At 57.1% G+C, this 26,989-nt stretch overlaps 1 protein-coding gene across 1 annotated transcript in view; it reads right to left on the bottom strand.

Annotated features, from left to right (window-relative positions):
• VIPR1 (vasoactive intestinal peptide receptor 1) overlaps positions 1–25,942 on the bottom strand; it is a 30,617-nt gene extending 4,675 nt beyond the window's left edge. Inside the window, exons 1-7 of the mRNA XM_034989068.1 lie at positions 25,843–25,942; positions 15,136–15,247; positions 10,564–10,677; positions 4,590–4,696; positions 3,271–3,374; positions 2,687–2,819; positions 280–433 (exon numbers count right to left, since the gene is read on the bottom strand). Of these exons, the coding sequence (XP_034844959.1) occupies positions 280–433; positions 2,687–2,819; positions 3,271–3,374; positions 4,590–4,696; positions 10,564–10,677; positions 15,136–15,247; positions 25,843–25,920 (802 nt within the window). The 5' untranslated portion in view covers positions 25,921–25,942. The remainder of the gene's footprint in view (positions 1–279; positions 434–2,686; positions 2,820–3,270; positions 3,375–4,589; positions 4,697–10,563; positions 10,678–15,135; positions 15,248–25,842) is intronic.
• Between the last annotated feature and the right edge of the window lie 1,047 nt (positions 25,943–26,989).

Here is a 26,989-nt window from a genome sequence, read left to right as displayed (position 1 = left end):
ACTAGCAGTGACCCTGTGTTTCAGGGGCTGAAGGGGAAATGGATGCTCACAGAACCTGTCCCACAGATCAGCCCTAGGTGCAGCTGCAGCCTGAGGGCACCTGCCCCGGGGTCAGATGTTTGGGGCACTTTTGTCAACTCTTGGCCAAGAGCCTGGCAGGCAGGACCCGCAGCCCAGGGAGACCTAAGAGTGCAGGCAGGGTTGGCACCCACCCCCTAGTGAGCTCCCCAGGCCTCGCCCCTTCTGTCCCCAGCTTGGAAGCCCTCCCTGGTACCATACCCCAGCCGATGAGTATGTACCCCCAGAAGTACTTCCGCTCAGAGAAGAAGGAGACGGCAAGCAGGGTGTGCAGGTAGAGGCCCTCCACCAGCAGCCAGAAGAAGTTGGCCATGACACAGTACTGGAATAAGACCATGGCTGCCTTACAGCCCACCTGCAGGGGGAGGACAGAGAAGGGGCTCACTGGGGCTCACAGGAGTCCCCTGCCTTCCCCCAGTCTGTTTGGGGCAACAAACACAGTGCAGCAGGGCCAACTTAATCTCTCTGTTGTTTTTGCATTGTCCCCTTAGAAATATCCCCGGTGGTTTTCCCATTATCCTTGATTTTAGATCATATGATATTCTGGGATAAGCTTGCAATTTTAATTATCCATCCATCAGTTTAGAATCTATTCATTTCCCTTCTATATATCTACCCACCCACCCACCCACCTATCCATTTCTTTACCCATAAGATACCCACTACCAGCTCACCCGTCTGTCCATCCACCATCCATGCATCCACTGATCATTTATTCATCTTCCCATCTATCAATCCATCCATGCACTCACCCATCCATCTCTCCATTCTTCTACCTTTCCACCTACTAGACACCCACTAGCATCCATCCACCTAAACATCCAGCAAGTCATGCATCCATCCACCTATCTACTCACCCACCCCCTACCAATCATCAATCCAATTTTTCTTGTTTTACCCATCTATCCTTCCACCTACACAGCCATCCATGCACCGACTTACTCAGCCATCCCTCTACCTACCCATTCACTTAACCCCTTCCTCACCCACTCATTCACCTTATTGCAATAAGGATTGAAGGTAGCTGGAAGAAGGGAGAATTCTTGCTTGAGTTCGCAAGAGTTGCCTGAGTGTGTGGGGCTATGCACTGCGGGCTGTGGAGTGGGGTCCTGATGGAAGTGTTGAGGACAGATGGGGGCAGAGAAGAGGCAAGAGGAGAAGGAAGTAGAAATGAAGAAGAGGAGAGGGAAGGGATGGTCATTCCTCCTGGGGGCAGAGGAGCTGGCAGGAGAGTGGGTTCCCCAGGCAGGTGAGGACAATGGGAGAGTCAAGGGGATCCCTGAGTAGGGCAATCAGGGGCTCTGGGTGGCCCACCTGGCATGACCAGAAGGTCCTCTGGGCCCTCTGTCCTCTCCCAGAAACAGTCTTCCATTTCAGAGCAAGCCCAAAGAGCTGTGAGCCAGAGCTTAAAGCCATCCCCTTCCAGGAAGCCCTCTAGATTCCACGCCTCCCTGGAACACAGGTGCCCACCCTTCCTTCCTGTGCCCTTGGCTTTAAGACATCCTCAGAGAGCAGCTTGCTCTCCTGTCCCTCTGGCTGCAGGCTCCTTCCTCGGGTGGCACTCCAGTCCTGTCAGCTACAGGGGGGCTGGTGTCCCCCATCCTCCCCCACTTGCTTTACAACTAGAATAGCTCATCTCTTTAACAGGACAACTATCTCTGCTTCTTGCCTTAGAAAAGCTTCAGATAGTTGCTAATGAACTGGGAAGCCAGTCTCCACAACTCTCCTTAACAAGTGTGCTGGAGACTTCCTGGCTTCCCAGGGTCCCAGTTCCTGGGTGGGATCCTCTGAGGAGCTCTGGGATTGGCCAGGGTGGCCACTCTGGGTTTTCCCTCCCTCTTTGTCAAGATGCCCGAGATTCCACCATCATAGGTTTATTCTCTGGGGAGAAGGTATTGCTGACCCCCGAAATAATGCACTGCCTTTGATGTCCCTCATGAAACAATGAGTCCCTGGCCATAAGAATCATAGGAATAGGTGGGAGCCAGGGCTGGTCTTGAGCTCTCTGTCCTAGCTCTGGGGCACTCAGAGAGGGGGCCCAGTGCTCACGATCACTTGGAGATGGACCCCTTAGTGATGGGCAATGAATTCTTTAGACACTCTCTTAACTTCCCTTCCCAAGGAAGGCCCAGAACGGGGCTGATGGCAGGGGAAGAAGGGAATAGAAGGGCTGTGTGTTTGGACTGGCTCCAGGTGGTGGTGGTGGGTGGAAGGGTGTAGGAAGGAAGCTTGGAAGTCCTTGCAAGATGGGGAAACTGAGGCAGGGAGTTCCTGAAGGTCACTTGGGAAGTCAGCAACAGTGGCGGGACAGGGAGGTTGTGGACTCTGGCCATAAAATGTCGCATTTCCCACCCAGGAGAGGCATTTGTCATGGGCACGGGCAGATCTGTGAGCTCCTGGGGAAGCTGAACACCATCTCCTGCTGCTGGGAGGGGAGTGGGATTCAAGGAGCTGCAGATGGCAGCAGATGGGGGGTTGGCCATCCTTGGTGAGAGAGAGAAGAGGAAGGAGGAGAAAGGAAAGGGGGAGAAAGTGGGAGAAGAGGGATCAAGTGTGAGAAGGTGAAGGGGAAGAGGGAGAGCGAGGTGGGCCTGGGCAGGGTTCTCACCGAGCCCATGGTGCAATGGTTCAACTCCTCGCTGTCGAAGAGGGTCAAGTCTTTGATGAAGACAGAGGCGGCCCTCAGGATGAAGGACATGAAGAGGTGCATGTGGATGTAGTTCCGCGTGCAGTGGAGCTTCCTGAGCAAGGCGGGCAGAGCTGGGCGGCTGCAGGGGCCTTGGACCCCCACCCCAACCACACTGTCCAGTGCTCTGCGCACGCGCGCGAGGGTAAGGCAGGGGCAGCATGTGGCCTCCAAGCGCAGGCCCTGCCCGCAGGTACCCCAGCCCCAGGGCAGCCTGGCCTCCCAGTGCTTCAGCCTCCAGGGCCGGCCCCACCCTCTGGTGCCCTTTCCCGGGCTCGGCGCCATCCTGTGGGGACTAGGCTGAGACAGGTGGACCACTTTGAGCAGCTTGCTGTCTCCCCAGGGTGTTGGCCTGGCAGGGGATGGGGACAGGGATTGTGTGCTGCCTGGGTGCGAGGGGGGTGACCGGGGAGGGGGCCAGAGCACGACTGGGCCAGGCTGGGCTCGAGCAGAGAAGCAAGCTGGCTGGGTCCGCTCTGAGGCTTGTTGTTGGGGCTAGACCTCACCTGAACAGGCTCAAGATGGCTGTGGCAACGAGAAGGGCAGCGAGGGACAGGCTGTGGCCAATGGTGTAGCTGGTCTTCACGAAACTGTAGAACATGGACTGCTGCTACAGGGGAGAGTGGGGGGGGGGTCCGAGGTGGAGTTGTGGGGGGCTCATCTAGGGGGTACTGGCAGGGGTGTGTGCCCTACACACCCTGCCTCCCATCCCTGCCTTGGCAGATGAAGGGGCCCAGGGCTTGGTCCCCCAACAGCCCAACACTCTCGCCCTTCAAACTCCATATGAGGCCCTTTCCCTGGGCAGCAAGAGAGGCTGCAGGGCATGAGGGTGCCAAAGAAGACACCGCGGGTAATTTGCCCCCGTGGGCTCAGAGGCAGCGGTCTGCAGGGTGAGGGCAATCTGGCCTTTCAGGGGGTGGCAGGACGAAGCTAGAATCCAAGGGCTTCTTGCTGGATGCCTCCCCAGTGCCCTCCCCAGGGACACACATGCAGAGCCTTGGTCACTGGGCCCTTCCCTTCTCACTCTCCACGTCCCACCCCTGCTGGAGTCCAGGCAAGTGGTCAAGTGGGATTTAGGGGATTTAGATCCTGCCTGAGGAGCTGGTGGGCTTTGAGGGCCTCTGAGGAAGTTGCCCTCGTGGGAGGAGTGAAAGCTCTGAGAAGAGTGTCTGGGGGTGGGACAGACGTCACAGCCGACAGACACACGTACACACCTGTGTCCCCACACCAAAGCAGTGAGGGGCTCCTAGCTGACGACTCCAATTACACTCTACCTTCCTGTCAGAATCCCTACCTGGCTCCTGGGCCCACATCCATACAGTGAGCACATCTTCACCTGCTCCAGGGCATCTCCCTGTCCTGGGCCTCAGGACCACGGTCCTGTCCCTGTTCCTGTCCCTGTCCCTGGCTGGCTGCTGGGTATCTGAGGGTGGTCCTTCCAGGATCTGCCCCTCAGTTTCTCCTCTGCATGAGACGGGAAGATGAGGCCTGCCTGGCCTGTCCCCTCTAGGGAGGGAGCAAGGCTCCCACGAGGCGCTGGGGTGGCCCAGCCGGGGGATGCTTCTTCAGCTTCTGCTGCTCTGCGTCATCCTCGTGAAAGCCCCCTTCCTGTTCCAGGTCAGGGAGAGACAAGGGGATGAGCCCTTGGAAGTGCAGGTCTGGTGAGGGAGGAGGCTTGGGCAGGGCGGAGCCTCCCCCCCTACCTGGAGTCCTGGCTTCCACACAGACAGCAACCTTACTCCTTGCTAGGAGAGAGTGGGAGGAGCCTTGCAGGTGGATGCCCGCTGGGGGGTGGGGGGTGGGGCAGGGGTGCACTGAGGCCCACCTGGTCCAAATCTGATGCCTTGTCATCCCAGCCACAGGCAACGGGGTAGGGGCCAGGCTCCAGGTGCGTCCAGCCCTCGTGGGTGCAGCTACGGCTCACGTTGCGGCCTGGGCGGAGGGCGGGGGTGGAGAAGAGAGAGGTTGAGGCTGGGAGCAGGGTGAGTCCATGAGTAGGCGTGGGGCCTGGCTGTCTCTGAGCTCACCTTATCCCTGCTACCCCTGGTTGTGATGGGCTCCAGCCACCCTGCCCTAGACCCCGGGGCATCATGGGGGACTTGGGGTGGGGAAAATCTCCTCCAGGGCTGCCCAGGGGGACCCTCCAACACGAGTGACAGTCAGAGCAGACCTTCCTGGGCTCAGCCCTGCCCCTTGTCATGTCTGAAACTGAACCCCGGTGCAAAATAAATAAAGTGATCCTCGTCACAGCCTGGATTCTTGGTACAGAATGACCTGTGACCCTCGTCATGAGCTGAGTGTTCACCCTTGTCACAGGGCCACAGGCGCTGGTGTGGCAGAGGGTTTCTTTGCCCGGTGGGTACAGACAGGTGCCCTCTGGCTGGGCCGAGGGGCTCCTCCTGGGTCAGTCTGCCTGGGCCGACGGGCCTGCTTTCCTCCCTCACCCAGCGTGGCTCAGACATGCCACTGGAGAGGGACCAAAGGTGAGGCAGGAAGGAGGACGCCTGATAAGGGCGCAAGTCTGAAATCCTAAGTGGAGAAGCAGGGAGTCCTGGCCAGGGAAAGGCAAAGGCATGTGTGAGGGCTGATCAAGCAGCACAGCCCTGCAGGATCTTGGGGCTGAACTTCACTGCGGCTGGGGCTCCAGGGCTGTGGCATCCTCCACTGTCCTCAGAGGCCCAAAGCTGAAGCAAAGGGACAGGACCTACTAAGGGGGCCTGTGGTGTGAGGGCTACCCATGTGGTGGCCCGCTCTCTAGCCCTGGGGAGGGGATGCAGAGAAAATGGGGGAGCCAGAGAAGAGCCCAGGACTCACTAAAGAGCACCCAGGGCTGAGTCCCGGAGAAAGCTGGCTTGTTGGGGTGGGAGGGAGGCGGGGAGAGGAGAAGGAGAGGAGGAGAGAGAAGGGGCAGGAGGAGGAGGTAAAGGGATGGAAGAGGAGGGAGAGTATGATGAGGTGAGATGAGGAAGAGCTGAGAAAGAAGAAGGGTCCCCAATGTCCTCGCCCTGTAGCTCCTTCCCCACCAGCAGCCCAGCTGCTCTCATCCCTGGGGTCACCAGCATCAGCACCAAGTAGCATCACCACCACCAGCTCCGGCACAATGGCAAGTTTGGAGAACCTTCGTTTGTTGCTACCGGACAGAGCACTTGAGGCCCAGCGTCTTACTGGATCCCCTCAACCCTCCGGTGAGGAAGGGAATCCCATTTCCCGCTGGAGAAGCCAGGCTCCTCGAGGTTGGTCACCTGCCCCAGGCCACACGGAGAGGAGAAGCTACGGCAGGTGTGATCCCCAGAGTCGTCCCAGGCGACCTTGCCCCCGCCTGCACTGAGGGGACCTGAGGACTTGTTTCGGGTGTCCAGGCGCAGAGCTGTAGGAGGAGTCGAGCTGTCCTGAGAGCTCGGGGAGGGTCACTGTGCATGTGCATTTAATATTTCTCAGCTTGGCTTGGCATACACCTGACCGGGTGATTCCCTGTCCGCTCTTTCTGGAAATCCTCCTGGCCACCCTTTGAAAGAGGTTCTTAACCACCCTACTCGATGGCCGAGGAATTGAGGGACAGCCAGGGAGGAGTAGCCCGGCCTGGGTCTCTTCCCACTGCGAGGTCCTGGAGCCAGCAGGAGAGACTCCGCTGAGGCAGAGGTGTCGGGCTGGGCCAGTTCCTGACTTGGCAGCCCTTTTCCGTCCCGGCCTCCCAACGGCCCTGCTGCAAGAGGCTCCCAGGGCAAGAGAGACAGCCTCACTCAGCCCCTTAGCTTTCCCCCCATGCAGCCTGGGTAGGCTTCAACCAGGCCTGCCTCAGCCCCAGATCTCAGGACCTCACCGAGGGCCCCTCCCAGGATCTGATTCTTGTGCGGACTTCCCCCACCAACCGGGGGCCTGGGGCAAGTCAAAAAAGGCGACAAGGCCAAATCAGCCAGCCTTGAGGTTGGGACACCAATGCCTCAAGTTTTGAGCTGCTCACTGGCCAGAAGGACCAGGCCTCGGTGAGGCCAGGCCCGTGACATAGCGGACACCTGGTGCCATCATGAATTAGGTGACCCATCAGCATCCACACCGCAGGCGCTGGGGACAGCAAATGTGACTGTGTTATAGCTAGCCATTAGGAGTTATTACGAGTTTCACTAAAGGAGGGGGATGCCAAGGCTGAGAGAGGTCGGGTGACTTGCCTACGGTCACACAGCAAGGAGGGAGCAGGCTTGGGATACAGTCGTGGGTTAGCCTGGCTCTGCATCTTTCTGGGCTCCCAGAGTGGCTGAAGGGGCACCCTGTCCCCTGGAAGGCTGACTGCCCCAGATATCGGGGGATGGGAGCGGATAGCGGGTCATCTTCAGGGTTGGGTGGCCTCTTTGTAGAGCCCTGGGATTGTGGCCCAGGTCTCCAAGGGAACTATTCTTGAAGAGAGCTCTCAAGGGTGGCCACCATGAGACCCCAAGAAGCAGTCCAAAGTCTGTCTCCAGCCTGGGCCTGGGAACCAGTAGAACTTGTGTGTGTAGAGGGAAATATGGAGGGGGAAAGGGAGGGGCTAGGGACTTTAACCCCACAATCTCCCAGGTTCCTGCGGCTCACTGGGTCACACCAAGAAGTCACTGCCCTCCCTCCCCGCCTCCCTGGGCTCTCCATGAGAAAAGCACAGCTCAGTGAATGGAAGTAGAAACGGGAATTGCTTCCTCCTGCTGCTCTCTCCTCCCCTCCCCCATCAGTCACCAGTCCCATCCCAGCTACCCTTCCTCACCACCACCACCATCTTCTCTCTCCGGAATTAGGCAGGAGCCTCCTGATGGGTCTCCCTGCTTTCCTGTCCCCTCCAACCCGCCCCCAAACCCGAGATAGCTGAGGAGATTGCTCTCAAACCTAGCTCTGACCATGGTGCTCTCCGGCTGAAATCCTGTCAGTGGTGCCCCGTCCCAGTGAGCCGGGGCAAACGTCTCAGGTTGGCGTCAAGACTTTCTTATCTAGGGCTTCACGATGCAGGGGGTGAAGCAGGGTGAGGAGGTGTCCCACAGACCCACAGACATGGGTAATGCAGCCCATGTGGAGTCTTCTCAACGAAAACATCGATCCTAGTTGTCACTCTTAAAAAATGTCTCTTCAAATATTTCAAGGTAAAAACACCACAGATGAAAGACGTGAAGACCAGGAATCAAAGGACTAAGCCCCCATAGACATTTTGGTGCCTTGATGAGCAGTCCCTTGCCTGGCCAACATGCCTCCTCCACGGTTGTTACCACCCAGCCTGGGGAGATGGCTTCTCTCTAACTCTACAGTCTTTATCCTCTTCAGGTGTCTTCAGCTTTCCCTGTAGAACTATGACCCTTCCAATACTTCCAGGGAGGACATTCCTTCCCCAGTCCTGTTACCCAAAGGGGTAAGAGTTGGGGTTGGCATTGTCCCTGCTCTACACTTGCCTTCTCACAAACCTCCCTCTTTGGAGTTTAAGGTCACTGGCTCACACCTTCTTCCCAGGAAAACACGCCCTCTTTCCCTTCCATTTTTAGCCCCTAACCTGGTCTCCCATTTCTCTCCACCCTTTTCAGAGGCTAAGGCCACCAGGTATAGCTGTGCAGGTTGTTCACTGCGCAAGGGCATCTGGCTGATAAACATGGCGGCTACAGTCTACCTCATATTCAACTTGTCATTAGGTGGGTTCTGGTGAGAGGCTGAGGAGGGGCTGCCTTCTCATCTGCACAAAGGCACATGTGGGCCTCGATGAGGCTGGCAGCCTTGGGGGGGGGGGGGGGCTAGCCAGATGGGGGGTTGCCGCCCAGGTTCTTAACTGAAGGGGCGGCCTTGACAATTCCAGCAGGGACAGAAGGAAAAGCCGTCAGGAGGAATGCAATTAGCCGAGTGTCAGGGAGGAACACGAGTAGCAGGCACTTCCAGGGATCTGAGAGAAGGCTGGTTGCCAGGCTCTGCGGATTGGACACACCAGAGCTGCCGGAGTTCATCGCCTACCTGCCCAGGTGCTGGGTTCCCCCGGAGAGCTGGGCTAGGTGAGAGCTGGCCTGGATTACGGCACGTTTCTGACTGCTCCCAGACTCCTCAGGGAGGGCACCGACATATCTCTCTCACTGCTGAGGTCATGACACTGAGCACTGGGTGGAGGGGGAGGGGGGTGTGCAAAACCAGCCTGCAACAAAGAGTCCCTTTGGCCCACCACCTGTCCCCATTTTACAGAGAAACAGGTACAGAGAGGGAAAGGCCACCTAGAATAAGAGATGTCCAAGAGTCTTTCTGCTCAGCCTCTGAATTCTTATCTAGGTCCTGCTCCTCTTAATCCTTCCCCCTCCAGACCTGCTCCTCCCTTGGGTCATTCCCCCTCCAGACCTGCTTCTCCCTCAGGTCCTCTCCCCTCCAGACCTGCTCCCTCCTTGGGTCTTCTCCACTCCAGACCTGCTCCTCCCTGGGTCCTCCCCCTCCAGACCTGCTGCTCCCTCGGATCCTCCCCCCTCCAGACCTGCTCCTCCCTTGGGTCCTCCGCCCTCCAGACCTGCTCCTCTCTCAGGTCCTTCCCTCTCCAGATCTGCTCCTCCCTCAGGTCCTCCCCACTCTAGACCTGCTCCTCCCTTAGTCTTTGATGAGTCTCCCAGCTCATCAAACCTAGACCCAAGGAGGACATGCTGGATCCCTCACTCCCTGCCATGAGTCACGCACACCCTTCTTAGGCAAGTTTCCCACTTCTCTCCTCTGCCATGCTCCAGGTCCAAACCATTACCACTTCTCTCTTCTGCCATGCTCCAAGTCCAAACCATTACCTTGTGACTGGGTCTTCCCATTGCACTCCCAGAATCCTTTCTTTCATGGAAATCTGAATTATCGGTTAAAAACCTAAACCTAAATTGGACTATGTCAGTCCCCTACTGAGGAGGGGGAGCCACCCCAGTGGCTTCTCAGTGAACTTAGGAAAAAGTCCAAGTCCTCAGTCAGTGTTCAGGGCCAGCAGGGCTTCTGCCGCCGGTCTCTTTCCTCTCCTCCCTCCCCTTAGCTCTTTCTGCTCACCCTGGGGCCTCCACTGCATTTCCTTGGTGTCCATCCCGTGGGCTGCTGGTTGTCCCTCTCCGTGATCGCCCCACCCAGGATCTTTCCTACCTCCAGGTCTTTGGGCGGCAGCTGAAGTATCACCGCCTCTACCCATGAACACCTGCCTTAATGTTGTGCCTTACCCCCTTCTCCTTGCCAGGACTCCTCACCGTTTATGACATGTGTTTGTTTTCATGCTAAATGTCTCTTCAACTAGAGCCAGGCAGACAGCATGGCTGTTCTAATGCTCCTGCCCTGTGTTTGTCTAGCCCACGCGTATCATACTAGTAGATATTCAAGAAATGTTCACGGAATGAAAGAATGGCTGAATATATGCTGGAAGCTTCCTTAGCTAGTCGATAGCAAGAAAACCCAGTTCCTAAAGAGGTTCCTCCTTTCCTCCTTTTCTTTTCTGCCTTTTATGAGAACATTTACTGGAGCAGAACATGACAAGGTGTGTAAGCAAAGCCCAAAATGTCGTCGGCACCATGGGAGCCATAATTTAGTCATGCATCTGTCAGTCAATCGGTTATCAATTGCTGAACAAATATTTAGTGAGCTCTTCCCACGTGCTTATCTTTTATGTGAAGAGCTCATCAAGTCCCATGAATCCTTCGAAGACCTGATGCCAGCACACCTCTTCCAGGAAGCCCCCCAACCGATGGCTCGAGCCGCTTTGACCACTGCCCTTTGCCTTCTCACTTCCTTGACAGGGGAGGACCCACTCCAGCTGGAACCACCTGTGCTGGCCCACCTCCCTGGCTTCGATCCAGGCCTCTTACCTTGAGCTTGAGCTGGGGAAAGTAAGTTAAAGATGAGGGGGCAGGCCAAGACGACCACCTGGCCCGGAGGGGTGGCTGGCCAGCAGGTGAGGTTGTCCCACATCTTGCTGCAGCCTGATGGCGGAAGGGGGGAAGGCAGAGGACACACAGGTCAGCACGGTCACCGGGTTCCTCCAGCCTTGGGGCCTGAGCCCACAGGCACCCATTCTTCTTCCTCCTCCAGGGTCCCACCTGGAGGAACCTCCAGTCTGAGAGAGCTGGCCCCACCCTGCCCAGGCTGCAGAGGGCCTGTCCAGATGGGCAGCAGGACTACAGCTCCATGGTCCTCAGCAAGAGATGGAGCGCCCCTGGGGGTGTTTGGAAGAGTGGTGGGGGTTTTGTTTGTTTGAGATTGAAGGTCTCACCCTGCATTTATGGGCAAGTGCCAGGGATGTCAGGCAGACATCCTGCAAGGTGTCACACAATAATTAATTGTGTAGTATTCTGCAAGACTTTCAGATGATCCCCTGGGCATTTGTGTAGGTGAAAACCTTTTGTAATGACCAGAGCCTAGACTCTTACTCCATTTCGCTTATAAACACCAGGCACTTACTGTACAGATTTAACATACATGGGGTTTTCCAGAAATGCAACTGAGTAAAGGGAGGGAAGACTGTGCTTTGTTGCATGTTGAACATTATTAAGGTTTTGGAAAATCACATTACCTCCAGCAACGTTGCCCGTGGACCTGAGTCAGGGAAGCAACCACCGTCTAGGTCAACCTACCTGGCACATTTCCAGAATGTACAAGGACAGATACATTCTTTAGACTATGTCTTATCTGTCAGTGTGATCGTGCCTGAATACGTGCACAGTATTTCATTTTAAATCACTTCCCTTTTTATTTTTCTTTTACAACCAGAACTTCATTTAAAAAAAAAATGAATGCACATGTCCTGAATTTCGTTTTATAGTAAAGGAGACATTAAAAAATATTTGTCATAAAAGGAGGTGCTGGGTACGATGGGGTGGTGGGGAGATTGGGATTCAGCTAGGTCTTGAGGCGTCTTCAGAAAATTAAAAAAGCAACACATATGCCCCCAACTCAGTCAAACTGTGACTTGCACTGTGGGGTGGTGGTGTTCAGGAGGTGAGTTCAGAGAAAACCCCGCCCTGCAGGTGAGCCCCGAGGGCTGGTTGGTGAAGGGTGCACAGCGGGGTCCCTAGGAGTCTGCTATAATAGGCAGATGCATGATTTTGCCTGTTCGGGGTCTGGGTGCCAGTGAGGGACTAGGACTCCTCTGGATCCCCTTGCCTGGGGGAGAATTCATTGTTTCTTTGCAACCTAGCCGGGCCCATAGATTTTCTCAGGAAACCCAACCCCAAGCCAAAGTCAGTGCCAGTTGCATCCAGCCCAGCCCAGCCGAGGTCCGAAGGTTCATAAGTTCTCAAGAAGGGGGTCTGGGAAGAGGAGTTGAAAGGATGTGCCCACTTGGGGAGGAGACTTGGGACCCTGAGTGCCGGATGGGCTGGCAGTGGGGAGGGGGGGCCTTCTGGGGCTGCAGCAGTGGGGGGGCAGTGGAGGCTGGACCTGAGTGCCAGATGGGCTGGTAGTGGGGAAGGGGGCCTTCTGGGGCTGCAGCAGCCTGGGGAGGGCGGAGGTTGAAGGCTGACAGCACCTGGATCTGCGGGGCCTGGCCAGAGAGCACAGCCTCCCCTCCTTGGGGGCCCCAACCACTTCTGTCCACTCTGTCTTGAGGCTTCTGTGGCCTCCCTCTGGCTCCCAGTCCCTCCTGCACTCCTGTGCCAGCCTCTCTGGAGGCCCTGGAGGGGTCCACGAGGCCAGGCACCTCCGGCTAGCCGTTCAAGGCCCTGTTAATAATATCAGCAAATGCTTACATAGCCTTTGTATTTGGGAGGCACTGTTCTACTCTCTTTAAATAAACAACTTATTTAACCCGCCCATTTTACAGAGGAGTAACTGAGGTATGGAGCAATAAGGTAACTAGCCCAAGGTCACATCGCTGGTGAATGGTGCAGCCCGTTCACACGTTCCTACGCTCCCTTTCCAGGAAACCTCTTGCACTCCTCCCGTTCTGAAGGGCTCCAGGCCCATTTCTTGTGGGGAATTTTGCTCTGCTGGACTGTTTAGCCCTCTGACTAGGCTGGGCACACCTTGTTTTGTAGGCCAGTTATTGTGTCTGGGTCCCCGCCAGACTTTGAGCTCTCTGGATCTCGAGCTCAGCACGGAGCTGGGTCCCTGGCCCTGAGCTCAGCTTCCCCAGAAGCGGCACAGGGAGAGGGAGACTGGGCATTGCCCTTCGGGAGGATGCACTTGGCCTCAAGGACTCTCAACACCACCAGACTGGGCTGTGAACTGTGACATGGCAGGGGAGCCAGGGAAGAAAGGCCATTGAGGGCATGTGGTCAGGGAAGCCTCCTGGAGGAGGCAGCAGGTTCAGGAAGTTGAGAAGGAAGTGACAGGCAAGCAAATGCCAGCAATCTGGAGAGCCTGTTGTCTCTGTGCATGCCCCAGAGAGGCTCCACAGGCCCCACCACATATGTCCCCAGGCCCACAGAGATGCAGGGCCCCGGCTGGCTGTGTGTGCCCCCTGGGGACTGCCACCTCAGCAAGAAAGCAAGCCTGGAGCCTGGGGTGGGAGGTGGTGAGGCAGGGCGGGGGGCTTCTGCTCTGCCATTTTATAGGCATGTGCGCACCGAAGCGCACTCCCAGACACAAAGACGCGCACTCCCAGACACACAGACGCGCACTCCCAGACACAAAGAACCACAGCCATATATGCAAATACACATACACGTATACTTACTTGGACATGGAAAGACCAGGCACAAGCAAACAAAGGCACAGAGAGACCCATGCAGCTCAGAGATACACACGCAGAGATAGGAGTGGGCATACTGCAGATATTCACACTCGTACACACACATCCACAAACCAACACACAAAGACATAGTGCACCAGGCCTAGCCAGGCTGACAGAGACACATGCCCCTGCCACACAGAGACACTCAGAGTCCGACATGGGGCTTTACAGATCCCAGAGGCACAGGCAGCTCCAGACCCACGTGGGCCAAGAGCACACATCTGGATATGCACGAACATGCACAGAGCCCCACAAGGTCACGGGCAGACTCATCGCCCACAGACACATTCTCGCCCTCCTCGGATCCCAGGCCGCCTTCCTGGTGACAGGATGTTGGCACCCGACAGGTGCCCTGTGCCAGCAATGACCTCATTGGGATCACGAGGGTGGCTTGCCCTCGGGGCCTAGGAGGCACCGCAGTGGGGCCTGGGATTCTGGGGTCTGGGTTTCTCTGGGCTGCCTGCAGCCCCAGACCCCACTGCGGGGGCCCGCTGAGGCCCGTCTGCCGCATCTCCTGCCTCCCTGCCCTGGAGGGTGGGGGGTGGTGCATAGGCAGTGGGTGGTCTGGCCACCCCTCACCCAGGGCTTAGTCTGAAGGCCCAGGAGGCAGGGCTCTGCCCTTCCTTAAGAGCTGGGGGAGGTAAAGGCTCTCCAGGAGGCTACAGACACTCCCTTATGATGCAGGAGGCAGAGACTCTGGGCACCAGGGCCAAGAAGGAGGGATCCAGGAGGGGTTGCATAACTGTCAGCCTCAAAGAGGTGACAGGAGACTGGGGAGCCCGGGGGGTGTAAAGATGCTCCCTACTCCTGAGCAAGGTGGTTACATAACTGCAAGTGTGGCCTCAGGGAGGTGACCTGGTAGGGACGCCCAGAGCAGGCACAGCCCCCCACCTGCTCCGGCCCTTCTCTGCCCTCAGGGAGCCTCGAGCTCCATACCCACCCCCACTCCTCATAAGCAGTCTGCCCAGGCACCTCCCACCCCCCACCCCCACCCCCCCGAGTCTCTCTGCTTCTCCAGGTCCTGCCCACCCTTCAGACTGGCTCAAGGGTACCTTTCAAAGGAAGGTCTCTAATTCCTCCCATTCCTTCCCTGGGCAGCCGTGAGTGCGGGGCACCAGGGGTAGAGGGTGCTGTCTGTCATCTGATGGGATGGTCCTGCCGGCTCTGGGCAGCTGGGCAGCCTCGGCCTAAGGGTGCCCCTGGCATCACCCTTCCCACCATGAGGCTGGAGCTCTCCCACACCCCCTCAGGAGGAGGAACTGGGCCCCCATGTGTTCAGCCTCTAGGTTTGACTGTGACTCGTCTCATCAGCTGGACAATGAATGAGCTGACGGTTCATCTGGCCTGCTGAAGGTGGGTTGGGCTGGGGAGGAAAGTGTGTGTAGGTGGCACGTCTGGGTGCAGAGTCTGGGATTGGGAGGAAGGAGCTGGACCTCAGAACCCCCAACCTAGTGTGTTCTCCTTGGTTAACAGCAGGGAAATCCCAGACCTGGGGCAGGTGGTGGGATCAGAGAGGCCTGTTAAGGGCTTCCTGCTTCCATCTGGTCCCCCAGCTTCTCCCAGCATCCTCTCCTCGCCCCCAGCAGCTCCACGGTGCCATCCCCACCCGACATGTGTGGGAAGAATGTGCCTGGATCTGGGCTCACAGTGTGATGAGAAGCAGGGCTCCCCGAGGGGCCCGGGGCCCTCTCTTCCTGCTGGCCCTCACCTGCTGTGTCATTCTCCAGCTGCGCTTCCTCCAGGCACCTCTTGTGCTGCACCTCGATCATCCGCAGATGGTAACATTCCTCCTCCCACTGCAGGTTGGTTGCCTGGCCACCCTGGGGGACAGAGACAGGGAGGGGACCTGTCATCCTCATCAGTGGCCTACCTTGCATCCACAGACTCGAGGAACGTGAGGCCCAACAAGGCCTGTCACTTGACTGACCCAAGTTCCAGACAGAACCTCAATCCCAACCCCAGACTAAAACCCGACCCCGACCTGGATTGGACCCAGAACTCCTGTCCGCCGTCCCCAAAGTTGGGTCTGCCTGGAGGGCCCTGTCATGGCTTCCTGGTGGCTTCTAACAATGCTGCAGCTGTAACAACTTGGTCTTTTTTTGGGTGGGGGGCACTATGGCATTACTCTGGATGAAGGTTGGAGGGCCTCTCTCTGGAGCCCAGAGCTGGCCCTCCGGACTCTGCCACCCTCCAGCCTGGGTTGGGAGTCCTGGGTCCTTGCCTCAGTCTCTCCGGATGAGTGGGGCCCAGCTAGTGCTACCGGGTTATGAGGAGTTAGGTCCCTGGAGCCAGGCCTGGGAGGAATCCAGGAGTCTGGCTGCATCTTCCAGGCTCTGTCCCCATTCCAGGAGGCTGTGCTCAGTCTCCTGGGTCACCAGGCTGGGAGGAGGACACTGGCCCTCCTTGCCCAGACCTCACCTGCTTTCTTCTTAGCTTCCAGACGATTCCAGCTATATCAGATCTAATGAAGGAGGGGCAAAGGCAGGTTTCAGGAAATACAAGAGGCCCCTCTAGGATGGCTTGCCATCCCGCCACACCTCCTCTGCCTCTGCCTCTGTCCCTGCCCCTGGGAGGTGGGGACAAGGGATGGGAAGGCCCACGCCTCCCAGCCTCCCCTTTGCCGCACCCTGGCCAGGGATCAGGGATGGAACTAGACCTGCCTGCTGGCGTGGGGGACAGGCGGGCATCGGCATTGGGGCCAACATGTGAGTATGGGTGATGGCTGCCCAGGGACAGACAGGAAAAAACAGGTCTTGAGAACCACTGGGTGGGCAAAGGCAGGTGAAGACCTCCATGGAGGAACAACTGAGCCGGTGGAAACTTCTGTGAGTCTCTTTGGCTTTAGGGAAGTGGCTGCCACCCCTGGACAACCCCATATCAGTTTCCTTCTCCCTGCTCAGGGAAGAGAATGCCGCAGTTCCCCAACAGGGCCATTGGAGAAAGTTCAGCAAGGCAGCTCCAGAATCAAATACTCTTGGCGTCTCTTCCATCTTGTCCCTCCTGCCCTGGGACAAAGTCCTCAATTCCCTCAAATGGGCCTCAAGCAGCTCCCCTGCTGACTCAAAGGCATGTTGCAGTGGGGCTATGGAGGAAAGCATTTCCTGCCTTCTGGCCTGGTACCAAGGATGTGCCTTTGACCACTGTTCTAAGTAAGGTGACCCCACAGAGGGATAAGCATCCCAGGTGCCAGAGAGCTCTCCATTGCTATAGAGGAATGGGGTCCAAACAGAAGCTGGACAACTCAGTGCTCAAGAGGCTGCATAGCTGAGTCCCTTCCACTCAACACTCCTGTCCCTTGTGGAGGCCTTGGTGGAGCCTCATTGTCACAGAGTCCTCAATGTCCAACTTTCCCATACTTGGCTAAGAACCACAGCTGGCCTAGCCCAGATGCAAGGGAAGGCCTCATTGTCCAGGATGCCTTTCAGACTTCCCAGCACCCAGGCCTCACCTGCCCATGTGCCATGGGCCTGGAAGCCCCACAGTGAACCTGGGTTCCATCTTGGACTGTGAACTTTATCAGCCAATGGAGGTAAAGACATGAGCTGGTAAATCATTTAAAACTTGGCATATGGAAAGTAACACAGATCTATTATAGAGCAGGATATGGTTATTCATATAATTGTTTCAAAGAAAATACATGGGATTTGAAGGATATGAGCTGTGGTCCCTCTTTGGGGTCACATGCTTCCCTTCTTGCCCCAAAACATTACTCAGACTCAAACACTCGAGATGCTCTGTCTTCAGTGATCTGTGGCCGGCGCATGCTGCTCAGACATGGGAAGAGGGGTGGCCAAAGGACCCCAGAGGTGACTTCTGGAAGAAGAACCTGGGGACTGGCTCATGTTCCACCATTGGTCTGTCTTGTCTGGAACACGCTTCTCCCCAGAATGCCTTCCCAGCCCTACTGCCCTCCAGCAATGCAGTTTGTTCTGCCTTCTGGCCCCCTCCCAGCCTCGCCTGTGTCTCTTGCCCATTCTCCACAACCCACCCCCCACCCACAACATGAACATGGGATGGATGGTAGTAGACCATCTCTTGTTGCTGCCTTCTACCATCCTTTACCCTCCTCTGGTGCCATGTCCTCATCTCTATCTGGGAAACCACCTCCTTCCCCACTTCTAGTTCTTGGGGTTCCCCACTCCTGGTTCTTGGGGTTCTTGGTGTCTTCTAAGAGGTGATCAGACTTGAGCCCGTCAGAGCATTCCTGGCCTTAGTGCCTGGCACATGGCCCAAGTCAGGCTGCTCAGAGCCAGCAGGCTCATTCCTGGGACTTTGGATTAAGCGATTAGACAAGTAGATTTGGTCTTTCCAACTAGACTGGAAACCTCAAAGGGTGCAGGGGTTGGAACTGCTGCTACCATCTTGTTGCTTCTTGTGTTGTTGTGGAACACAACAATGAAGGCCACACGGGCAAAGGCTGAATAAAGACATGGAGGAAAAACTGGGTCCTCTTTACATTATCTGAGTCCCTGGATGCAGCCATGCCTGAAAATAACCCTGTTTCCAGCAACATGAGTCAATATTTTTGCTTATTGCTTGAGTAAGTTGAGTTTCTATCCCTGTAACCAAAAAAGTCCAGACTTATGCTCTGAGGACAGGACAGTAGATGCCCTCATTTGCTGGGTCCTCTTTTTCTTTTTCTTTTTTTAGAGAGCACGCAAGTCAGGGGGAGGGGGAAAGGGAGAGGGAAAGAGAAAATCTCAAGCAGCCTCCATGCCCAGGGTGGAGACAATGCAGGGCTCAATCTCACGGCACTGAGATCATGATCTGAGCTGAAATCAAGTGTTGGATGCTTAACCAACTGAGCCACCCAGGCACCCCTTTGCTGGGTCCTCTTAAGCCAGAGCTGTGGCCATGCTGTTTGCCAAAAGATAATTCCTTTTCAATCACCAAGGGCACCATAGGGTTCCTAGCAGCTTCTGCTTACCACTCTCTGATGGTGGAAGGATATTGGGTCAACTTCTCTAGCCAACTCTGCCTGCCCCACTCAGCAGCATAGCCACAAAGCCTTTCCTGAGTGGCAGTTTGCAGAGGAGGGGCAGGAGGCCCTGGGGTAATCTGGCAGTGTGGGCTGTCTCTGAATAAAGTGAGGGTAGTTTGGAAGATATGCTCAGTCTTCACCCCAATTTAGCTGAGTGTTAGACCCCATCTGCAGAAGGGTAGAGGAAAGAGAGACCCAATGAGGGACCTGAAATCCCCTAGCAAGTGCACATTCCTAGATGGGACCTGCATCTCTGACCACTAGTCTGGACTACATCAATCCTGCTCCATGACCTTGCCTTGGGCCATCTGGTCTACCATTGCTCTTTGGGGGACAGGGCCAGGGCAGCTCCCTGTAGCCCTTATCACTGAGGAATTCTGGCAGACTTTGAACTTCCTCTTCCACTTATTTCCCTATGCTAAACATCCTCATTATCCCTCTGGACTCCAGACACACTAAGTTCGAAAATTCCCAGCCAGATACAGCCAAGCCTACTGATTCTAGGAAAGGGTTCCAGGGTGGGATATAGCTGGGGTGTGGGCTTCACAGAGAATGCGTAGTAGAGGTGCATCTTTGAAGAGGTGTAAATTTGATCATTAGAGGTGGAATAAGAACATTCCAAAAAATAGGAGCAGTGTGTACAGAAGCATGGAGGTTTGAAAATGCCTAATACACACAAGGTTGCAAATACACGGTGTGGCTGCAGCAAAGGGTCCTGAGGCATCGGGAGACAAGTTGTGGGACACAGGCAGGTGCCAGGCCTCATCAGTTACTGCCTGGACAAGTGTACTAGCTTTCAGCCCCACCACCTGCAACCCAAGGTCCCCAGGGCCTAGGAGTCAAAGCCCACACTTCAAAACTGGCATTCAAGGCCTTCCCTAGTTCTACTATTGCCTACATTTCCTGACTTGTCTCCTGATGCCCCACGTGAAAAGGAGAAAGCAGGGCTTTCTCTCAAGCCCTAATTCCCCTGCTGGGCTGAGCTCCGGTGAGCTTAAAGTCACCTGACCTTGTGGCTGGGTTGAGGTGGAAGTTTCAGGCCAGATGGAGCCCCCAGCACGCTCCCTATCACAGGAGTTCCTGAGCCCAGAAGAGGAGACCCGGGCAAGAGTAAGGAAGTCTTTAGGCTCCCTTACACCTGGGTCCTCTTCCGTCCCCTGCCACGGTACTGGCTGGATGTGGGAGGTCACGGACTGGATGTTGGCAGGAGAATCCTGAGTCTCTGGTTGGGGGCAGGGATTAACCAAAGCCTGCTTACCTGGGTCCCTCCTCTCTATCCTCACTGTGAGGGTCTTGGGAGAAAGTCCAGGTGGGGCTCCCTGAGAGCTGGGGTAGGGTGCAGATGCTGGGATTTGTGGCTGTTAGATGCTCGGGGCTCTGAAAGACGGGGAGAGGGGCTGACTCAAGTTTTGTGGGTGCCCTACCCACCCCTCAACGGGAGCTTGAGTTCACAGCTACTGGCCTGGAATCAGAACCCTCAGCCTCATCCAGGGCCAGAGAACTGTGGCAGTAGAAGCCAAGGGAGCCTGGTGAGGGAGCAGGAGTCCCTCTGAGGGGCAGCTGGTTTCTGAGAGGGGTCTAAAATGCAGCAGGCTGTTGGATTCGGTGAGACAGAAGAAAGAACCTCCTGCCCGCAAATTGCCAAGCCCTGGGAGCTACCCTGAATGACTTGGGCTTCTGAGGCTTGTGGAGGAGGGCCCTTTGCCCCTGACAGGGATGACTGGGGAATGGGGGAATAAAGAGCAGGGGTGGTCCCATTTACCATTCCCCCATCTCCAACTCATATCCCATGATTTATCTGAGCCTCCTACCCCCATTGAAATAATGGGGCAACAAAGAACCACAAAGGGAAACTGAGGACCCTGAGAGAAAGCAGTGTGGTCAAAGGCATGCAGGACCCCAACCCAGCTTCCCAGGTTGTGCCCTTCATTCTGGCTTTTGTGTTTGAATTGGTAAGAAGATGGAGAGGGTGCAGTGGGGGAAGGAGAGAAGGAGACAGGGGGCAGTGGGGGTGGGGCACAGGAAGGTGAGGTAAATCATGGGATGCAGAAGTCACAGAAAAGAGGAGAAACATGCTCCCAGTTTTGCAGAGGGCACTCCAAGAAGTTGAAATAAGGCCTCATCCTATTGGGAAGGGGCACAGGGGAGACGTCCGGGGTGAGGGGAACGTGGGCTAGCTTGATCTGGGTGGTGGCTACACAGGTGTGCACACCGTGTGACAACTTCCTGACCGGTCACTGCAGATTTGCACATTTTACAAATTAAAAAATGTCTCTGAAGTCCTGGGGCAGCCCGCAGCAGCTACGGCGGCTTTGGTAGAAGCAATTCCTCTTGGTGAGTCCAGAGGTCCCAGAATCAGACTGCCCGCCACTTCCTGGCTGGGTGACCTTGGGCAAGTCTCCCCACCTCATCTGTAAAAGGGGGACAACGACAGCACCATCTACTTCCAGGGCTGTGTCCAGGGTCACCTGTCAAGGACACCAGGGGACCACCAAGAAAGGTTAGCAGTCATTGCCAAGGGCCCAGCCAGCCCCTCGTGCCCGGCTGGCCTTGCCATCTGCGTCTGGACCCGGGCCTCGCCACAGCCTGGGCGTGTTGCAGAACGCCAGGCAGTCTGCAGGTCCCGCCAGCTGCCGGGTGGCCGCTGTGCCACCAGAGGGGAGGCCTCGAGTCGGGCATTCCCTCACCCCTTACTGCTGATTTCTCCCCCCTCCCTATTTTTACATCCTTTTGCCAATAATCTGAAGCCTCCCCTTTCTGAATATCCAAATTTTGCCAACCACACCTCCTCCTGGGAGAGGCCGAGCTCTGGGTGGTATGGGGGGGGCGGGCAGGGGTAAGACAAAGAGGGAGACCCAGGGATGCTGGTGTGGGCGTGGGGCAAGAAAGAACTTTCCACATCTCAGGGTGGCCCCAGCGCAAGGGCTCTCATTATTAGAATACAAGCTTAAAGATGTTCCATTGGGGGTTAAGCCTGGCCCCATCTTTAAGGGCCCTTCTGGCGGGGCGTCCTTAGGGACACAAAGCCTCTCGGGGATTCTTTGTAGAGGATCACTGTGGCGATGGCCAGAGAAGCAGGAGCAGTAGGGGCTCAGGTTTAAATCCTCTGCCTCTTGAAAGCCATCCTGGGCACCCCGGGGGGAAAGAGGACTCAGTTTACACACATGGTGTGTGGGGGGGCCACCTGCAGAGCGCTGTAAGCCAGCATGGGCAGACATACAGAGTCGGTTGGTGACCTCTTCCCCTTCTGATGCATACAGGAAGAACTTGTTTTTCAGATAGCAGGAGGCACTTCCTAAGAGATACAGACCCTCATATCATGAGCCACATGAAACTCGGGTACAGATAAAGACTGGGGCCCTGTCCAGGGAAGGGCTTGATGTTCACCCACCCACCAGCTCGCTGTACAGGCTCATCACAACCCAGGCCAGAAGGATCCTTGCAGTCAGACCCCTAATATCACCACGCAGCTTGGGGTGCTGGACCAAATGCTGTTTGGGGATATCCAAACATAAAATATTAAGGAATCCTTGTTCATTTTGTTCGGTGTGGTGGTGGTATCATAGTGATACAGGAAAATGTCCTTTGGTTTTAGAGAATGCATCTTAAAATAACGTGTGGTGCAAGGTCATAATGTCTATACTTGATGTTAAAATACTTCAGCCAAAAAAAGGGAAATGATGCCAATATTAACTGTTATGGGTTATTGGTTGTCAAACCCAGGGATTGGGAGGGGACAAGCACGGGACGTTCCTATACTGCCATTTTGCTGATATCACCCCAAGGACTGGCTATTTCCATGCTCATTATATTCTTCTCTCTCTCTCTTTTTTATATGTTTGAAAATTTTTTTCACAGTAAAAAGTTAATTTAAAAAACCCATAATGTGGTGGAGAGATGAAGCTCTGTTTCTTTTACTTTGGAAATACATCTAAGGTATGGGAGCACCTCTGCACATATTATACATTTGTGTTGGGAAGTCCAACTGGGGAGGGCAGAGTGTGGGAGGTTGAGCAGCAAAGGCAGGGAGAGAGGGACAGGGCTTCATCTAATCCCCCAGCCCCTGCCTGCATCCCTGGCCAGAGGGGCCACAGCGAGGGGTCCTGCGAGGGGCAGCCTCAACGTAAGTTGGGTTGCCATTGAGGGTGCCCACCATGTGAGGAGACTGCTGTCTCCCTCCCGGCCTTCCCTGAGATGACCCATCACCCACCTGGGCCTGGAGCTCACCCCCACATTGCCCGGCTACCTCATGAAGACACCCCTGTCCCCAGGGCTCCTGAGCTGGGGATCAAGAGAAGAGATGGCCTATCCCAGGTCACACAGCACTTGGTCCTCCCTCAGGTCTTACAGAAGGGGGAAGACTGTGCCCCAGTCACGGGGTGGAGCCGGCCTCCAGCCCAGCCCTCTCTTCCTATTTCTCCTGGGGGGGGGAGGGGAGGGGCAAGATTCCCACCCTCCCTTTTGTGATGAGGAAACCGAGGCCCTTCCACAGAGATCAAACATGTTCTCAAGGGCAACTGGCCATTGCCATGGAGTAAGGTGAGGACCAGTTCTCATGGCTCCAGAAACATCAGGGAGGGCTGAGACTCAGGGCGCCAGGATGGGAGGCTGGAAACTTCTGAGGGGAGGTCACTCTTCCAGCACAGTCCCCTAGGAGCCCCGGGTGGGCCTGAGCTTGTCACTCCGCTCGAAGAGGAGGCTGGACCCCACTGTAGCCATGTTCCCTAAAGCCCACAAGGTGGTCTGCTGGGGGCCAAGAGGGTCTGGCCAGCTGTGGACAGCCTCTGGAGAGGCTGAGCCCTTAGGAGCAGGTGGCCAGCAACCTGCCTCAGAGAGGAGTTAGGAGGAGCCAAACCTTTCCCAACCCCTGGGCCATCCCAGCTTCTGGGGGCGTGGGGGGAGCTGGGGGCTTCTTCCTCCTTCTGGGACCAGGCCCATTGGTCCTGCCAACAGAGGCTCTTTTATAGTTTCTGGTGGAAGGTTGGCCCGTTTGGCCAAACTCTTTAGGGCACTGTCCTGCCTCCCCCAGGGAGCCTTCCCTGACTGCTCCTCTCAGAGACCCTTGCCTCAGGGCTGGGAGGCTGCACCCCACACACCCCTGGGCTCTTCCTCGTGGGCCACTGGCTCTGCTCTCCCTGACCAGCCTGAGACTCTTCCCAGGGCAGGACCTGGATCTGCTCCTCCTCTGACAACCGCCCCCCCCCCCTCCCTGGGCTGGGCATTGCCCCCTGTGCCTGCTGTCCAGGGGGTAGGAGCCGTGGAAGGCCTGGCAGGTGGCCTTGGGGCAGACTTCCTCTTCTGAGACACTAGAGGTTTTCTTTCCTTTTTGCTTCCGTGTTCAGAGATTCCTCCTTCCCTGACTGAGGTCAAGGCACCATAAACAGGAGTGATAAGGCCTTGGGCCTTTACACTGAACTTTTGCAGCTGCCATTTTATGGCTCCAATAACGTCAGCCCCCCTCAACCCTGAGTCTGGCTGGAGCGGGATTGCCTGGTGTCCCTTCAGGGTGGGAGCTGGTGGGGAGGAGGGAGAAGTGGTGAAGGATGTGGGGACTCCTTCATTCCAGGCTGCCCTCATCCAGTCCTGGGTGCGTCCCTTCTCCCTCTGCGGGCCCAGCCCTGCACGGCTCTGTGGGGGACAGCGAGGATGACAGGATGATCAGAAGAGCCCAGGCTGGGAGGTGGGTAGGGCTGAAGAGTAGGGTCAGAGTGGGAAGGGCTGAGTGGGCTGGAGCAATCAGGGAAGGCTGTCTGGAGGAGGTGATGGAGTAGGGTATTAAATGAATAAAATGTGGAAAGACGGGGGGGGGGGGGGCGTAGGCATTGGAGGAGCCAGGCTTGGATGGCCTCAGGAGGTGGGGGCAGATGTGGCCGAGAAGGAAAGGAGACCCTGCTGAAAGCACCCTGCCCCTGGGCTGAGAAGCCTCCAAGGCTGGGGAATGGGGTACCAGTGGTAATCCCAAGAACTGTGGCTCATCCAAGGAGAATGCGAGTGGTCAGAGCCCAGTGGGGTAAGCCAGAGGGCTGTGGGTAAGGCCTGGAAGCTCCATGACACTGAGGGGCTCTAAGTGGTGCAGAGGTCTGGAGCTGTGGCCTTAGGGCCAAAACCCGGTGAGGCTTTGAGAGCTCAGGAGGTGGGTCTCATGCCTCTCAGTGGGAGGAGGCGAGGCTCCCACCAATTGTTATCAAGTTCTGCTCCCAGGACAGGCAATGAGTTTCTCATCCCCAGGATGTCAAGACATTAGCTAGATGGGAACACAGAGATTCCTGCTTTGATGGAGGTGATGGTAAGGGAAGTAATCATGGGATAGAAGACACTAGGTGATCAATATACTCTACCCACCCACCAGTCAACCTGAGCTGGTGTCAGATCTGAGACCCACTTGGTTTTTAGGCTCTGACTAAGCAGCAAACCCAGATTCCTCAAGTCTTGGGATAGGGAGGGAGAGAAAATCAACCTCAGTCCAGGACTGATTAGTGGGGGACAGGTGTCTTTGGGACTTATTTTGCCCATCTGTAAAATGGGCTTGGGTGGATTCATTGAGTCTTGAGGTCTTCCCTGATCTTAGAGGGAGATGATCCGTGCATCTCCCGCCTGAATCAGCATCTGTCCTACAGGTGAGCCACCCAAAGCGACACACGAGGGTACAGCCACGTGCGGGGGCGGGGGGGGGGGGCTCACTGGCACACATACATCAAAGGCATACAGACACCTATGTGGGGAGGAAGTAGAAGTGGGAGAAAGAGGACGCCACTGCCTCTTGGCTGTGTGCACCTTGCTCAGCTTTCTCCGAGCACATGTCGGGCCCTTCCTCATAAACACCGCCCTCAACCTCTCACTGCCCACCACCTTCCACCTTGGGCTCTTACCTGTCAGCTCTGCTCAGTGGGAGGGCGCAGGAAGGGCCTGTCAGTCAGCCACCTTATCCCAAAAGCCCTTTCCCAGCGCTGGGTCTGAGGCTGAGACGTCACTCCTACACGTAACACACAACGCCCCGCCGATACCTCCAGAGGGGCACAGCACACAGCGACGACCCCCACAGCCACCCTCTCTGCCACCCACTGTCTACCAGGCCTTCCATTTCAATCGACCACAGTCCCCCACCCTGCACCAGCACTGACTTCCCCGCCCCACGCACAACGCAGCCACTACACCGAAGGCAAGTTTATGGAGCACGCTCTCTCCTGGCGCCCCTCCACCGGTGTCCCAGATCGCCGCTCTGAGCGGGCCCTCAGCCCCGCTGGGAGGGACTAGGAGCGACCAGGACCCCACCCCTCGGGTCTGGATCCGGTCCGAGGCTGAGCTGGGAGGCGAGACCCGGTGCTCCGTGCCCCGCACTCCCCTTACACCGACGTGCGCGCAGACGGCCCGGCTCCCGCCGCCCCCACTCCCCCCGCGGCGGCCGGGGCTCTGGGCTGCCCGGCGGGCACTCACCGCGGGGCCGAGGGCGCAGGCGAGGGCGCTGGCTAGCACGCATAGCCAGCCGGCCGGCGGCGTGCTGGTCGGACGCATGGTCCGCCCTGAACCCGCGGCAGGCGGCCCGGCGCCGGGAATGCGCGGGCAGGCGGCGCACCGCGCGGTCGACGGCGGGGAGCCCCGGCAGAGTGGCGCGGTCGCGGTGGCCCCAGCGCGAAGAGGCGCAGCTCGGTGCTGGAGGCGGGCCCCGGGGGCTCGTCTGACAGGCGGCGGGTCTGGCCAATGGATCGGCAGAGGCGGGGCCGCCGCTCAGGTGTGGGGCGGGGCTGGGGGCTCCCCCGCCACTGGGGAGTCCCCGCGCTCCCTCCGCCTATCCCCCCACGTCAGCCCTCAGTCGCCTGGAATTCACAAGCCTTCACCCCTTCCGACCGCATCCTCGGGAGTCTCGAGACCCCAACACGCCGCATCCTTCCCTGCTTAGCTCACAACGTTTCCAAGCGCCTGGATGGCATCTCCCACTCCCGCGCGCCCCCTCAGCCCCGCCCCAGGACGCTCTCCACGTCCACCTTCAGAGCCACCTCCTCCAGGAAGCCTCCCAGCCAGCCTCCCCATTTCCCATTTCTGCGCCTCGGAAGACAGGTGCGGGCGGGCCGGACTAAGAGACAGGACATGTCACTTCTTATCCCCCAGGCTGTGGGCTGCGGCCTGAGTAGGGTCCTAGGTTGTAAGCGACCCGGAGGTGGGGCACGTGGTTTGATCCATTTTCAATCGCCCCAGCCCATCCCTCCTCCCGACGGGCCGAGCGAGGGGAAACAAGGGCGCGAGTGAGGCCCGACTCTGGGTTCCTCGGTGCCCCCCCGAGCTCAGGCGACCCGGCAGGGCGCGCTTGGCACCGGCTGGGCTCCCGGGCCCTTCACGACCAGAGAGTGGAGTGTCGTGCTTGAGGGAGGATGGCACGTCCGCGCCCTCGCGCGTCTCGGCCCCGGCACCTCCCGAGGGAGGCTGGGCCGAAGTTCCAGCGCCCCCGCGCGGGGAGGGAAGATCTGTCCCTGGTGCTCAGGACCAGACTGCACAACCTACCTAAAATGAAGCAGGAGACTTCCTCCTCCCGCCTTCCCTGCTTTCCAGCCGGGGAAACTGAAGTGCAGAGAAAGGCCTGGCCTCG

The sequence above is a fragment of the Mirounga leonina genome, unplaced genomic scaffold (assembly GCF_011800145.1).
Source record: "Mirounga leonina isolate KUSES-001 unplaced genomic scaffold, KU_Mleo_1.0 Mir_115, whole genome shotgun sequence".
NCBI classification, from domain to species: Eukaryota; Metazoa; Chordata; class Mammalia; order Carnivora; family Phocidae; genus Mirounga; species Mirounga leonina.
The sequence above is the reverse complement of the archived record's forward strand: the minus strand, read 5'-3'. Positions and strand labels throughout refer to the sequence as shown.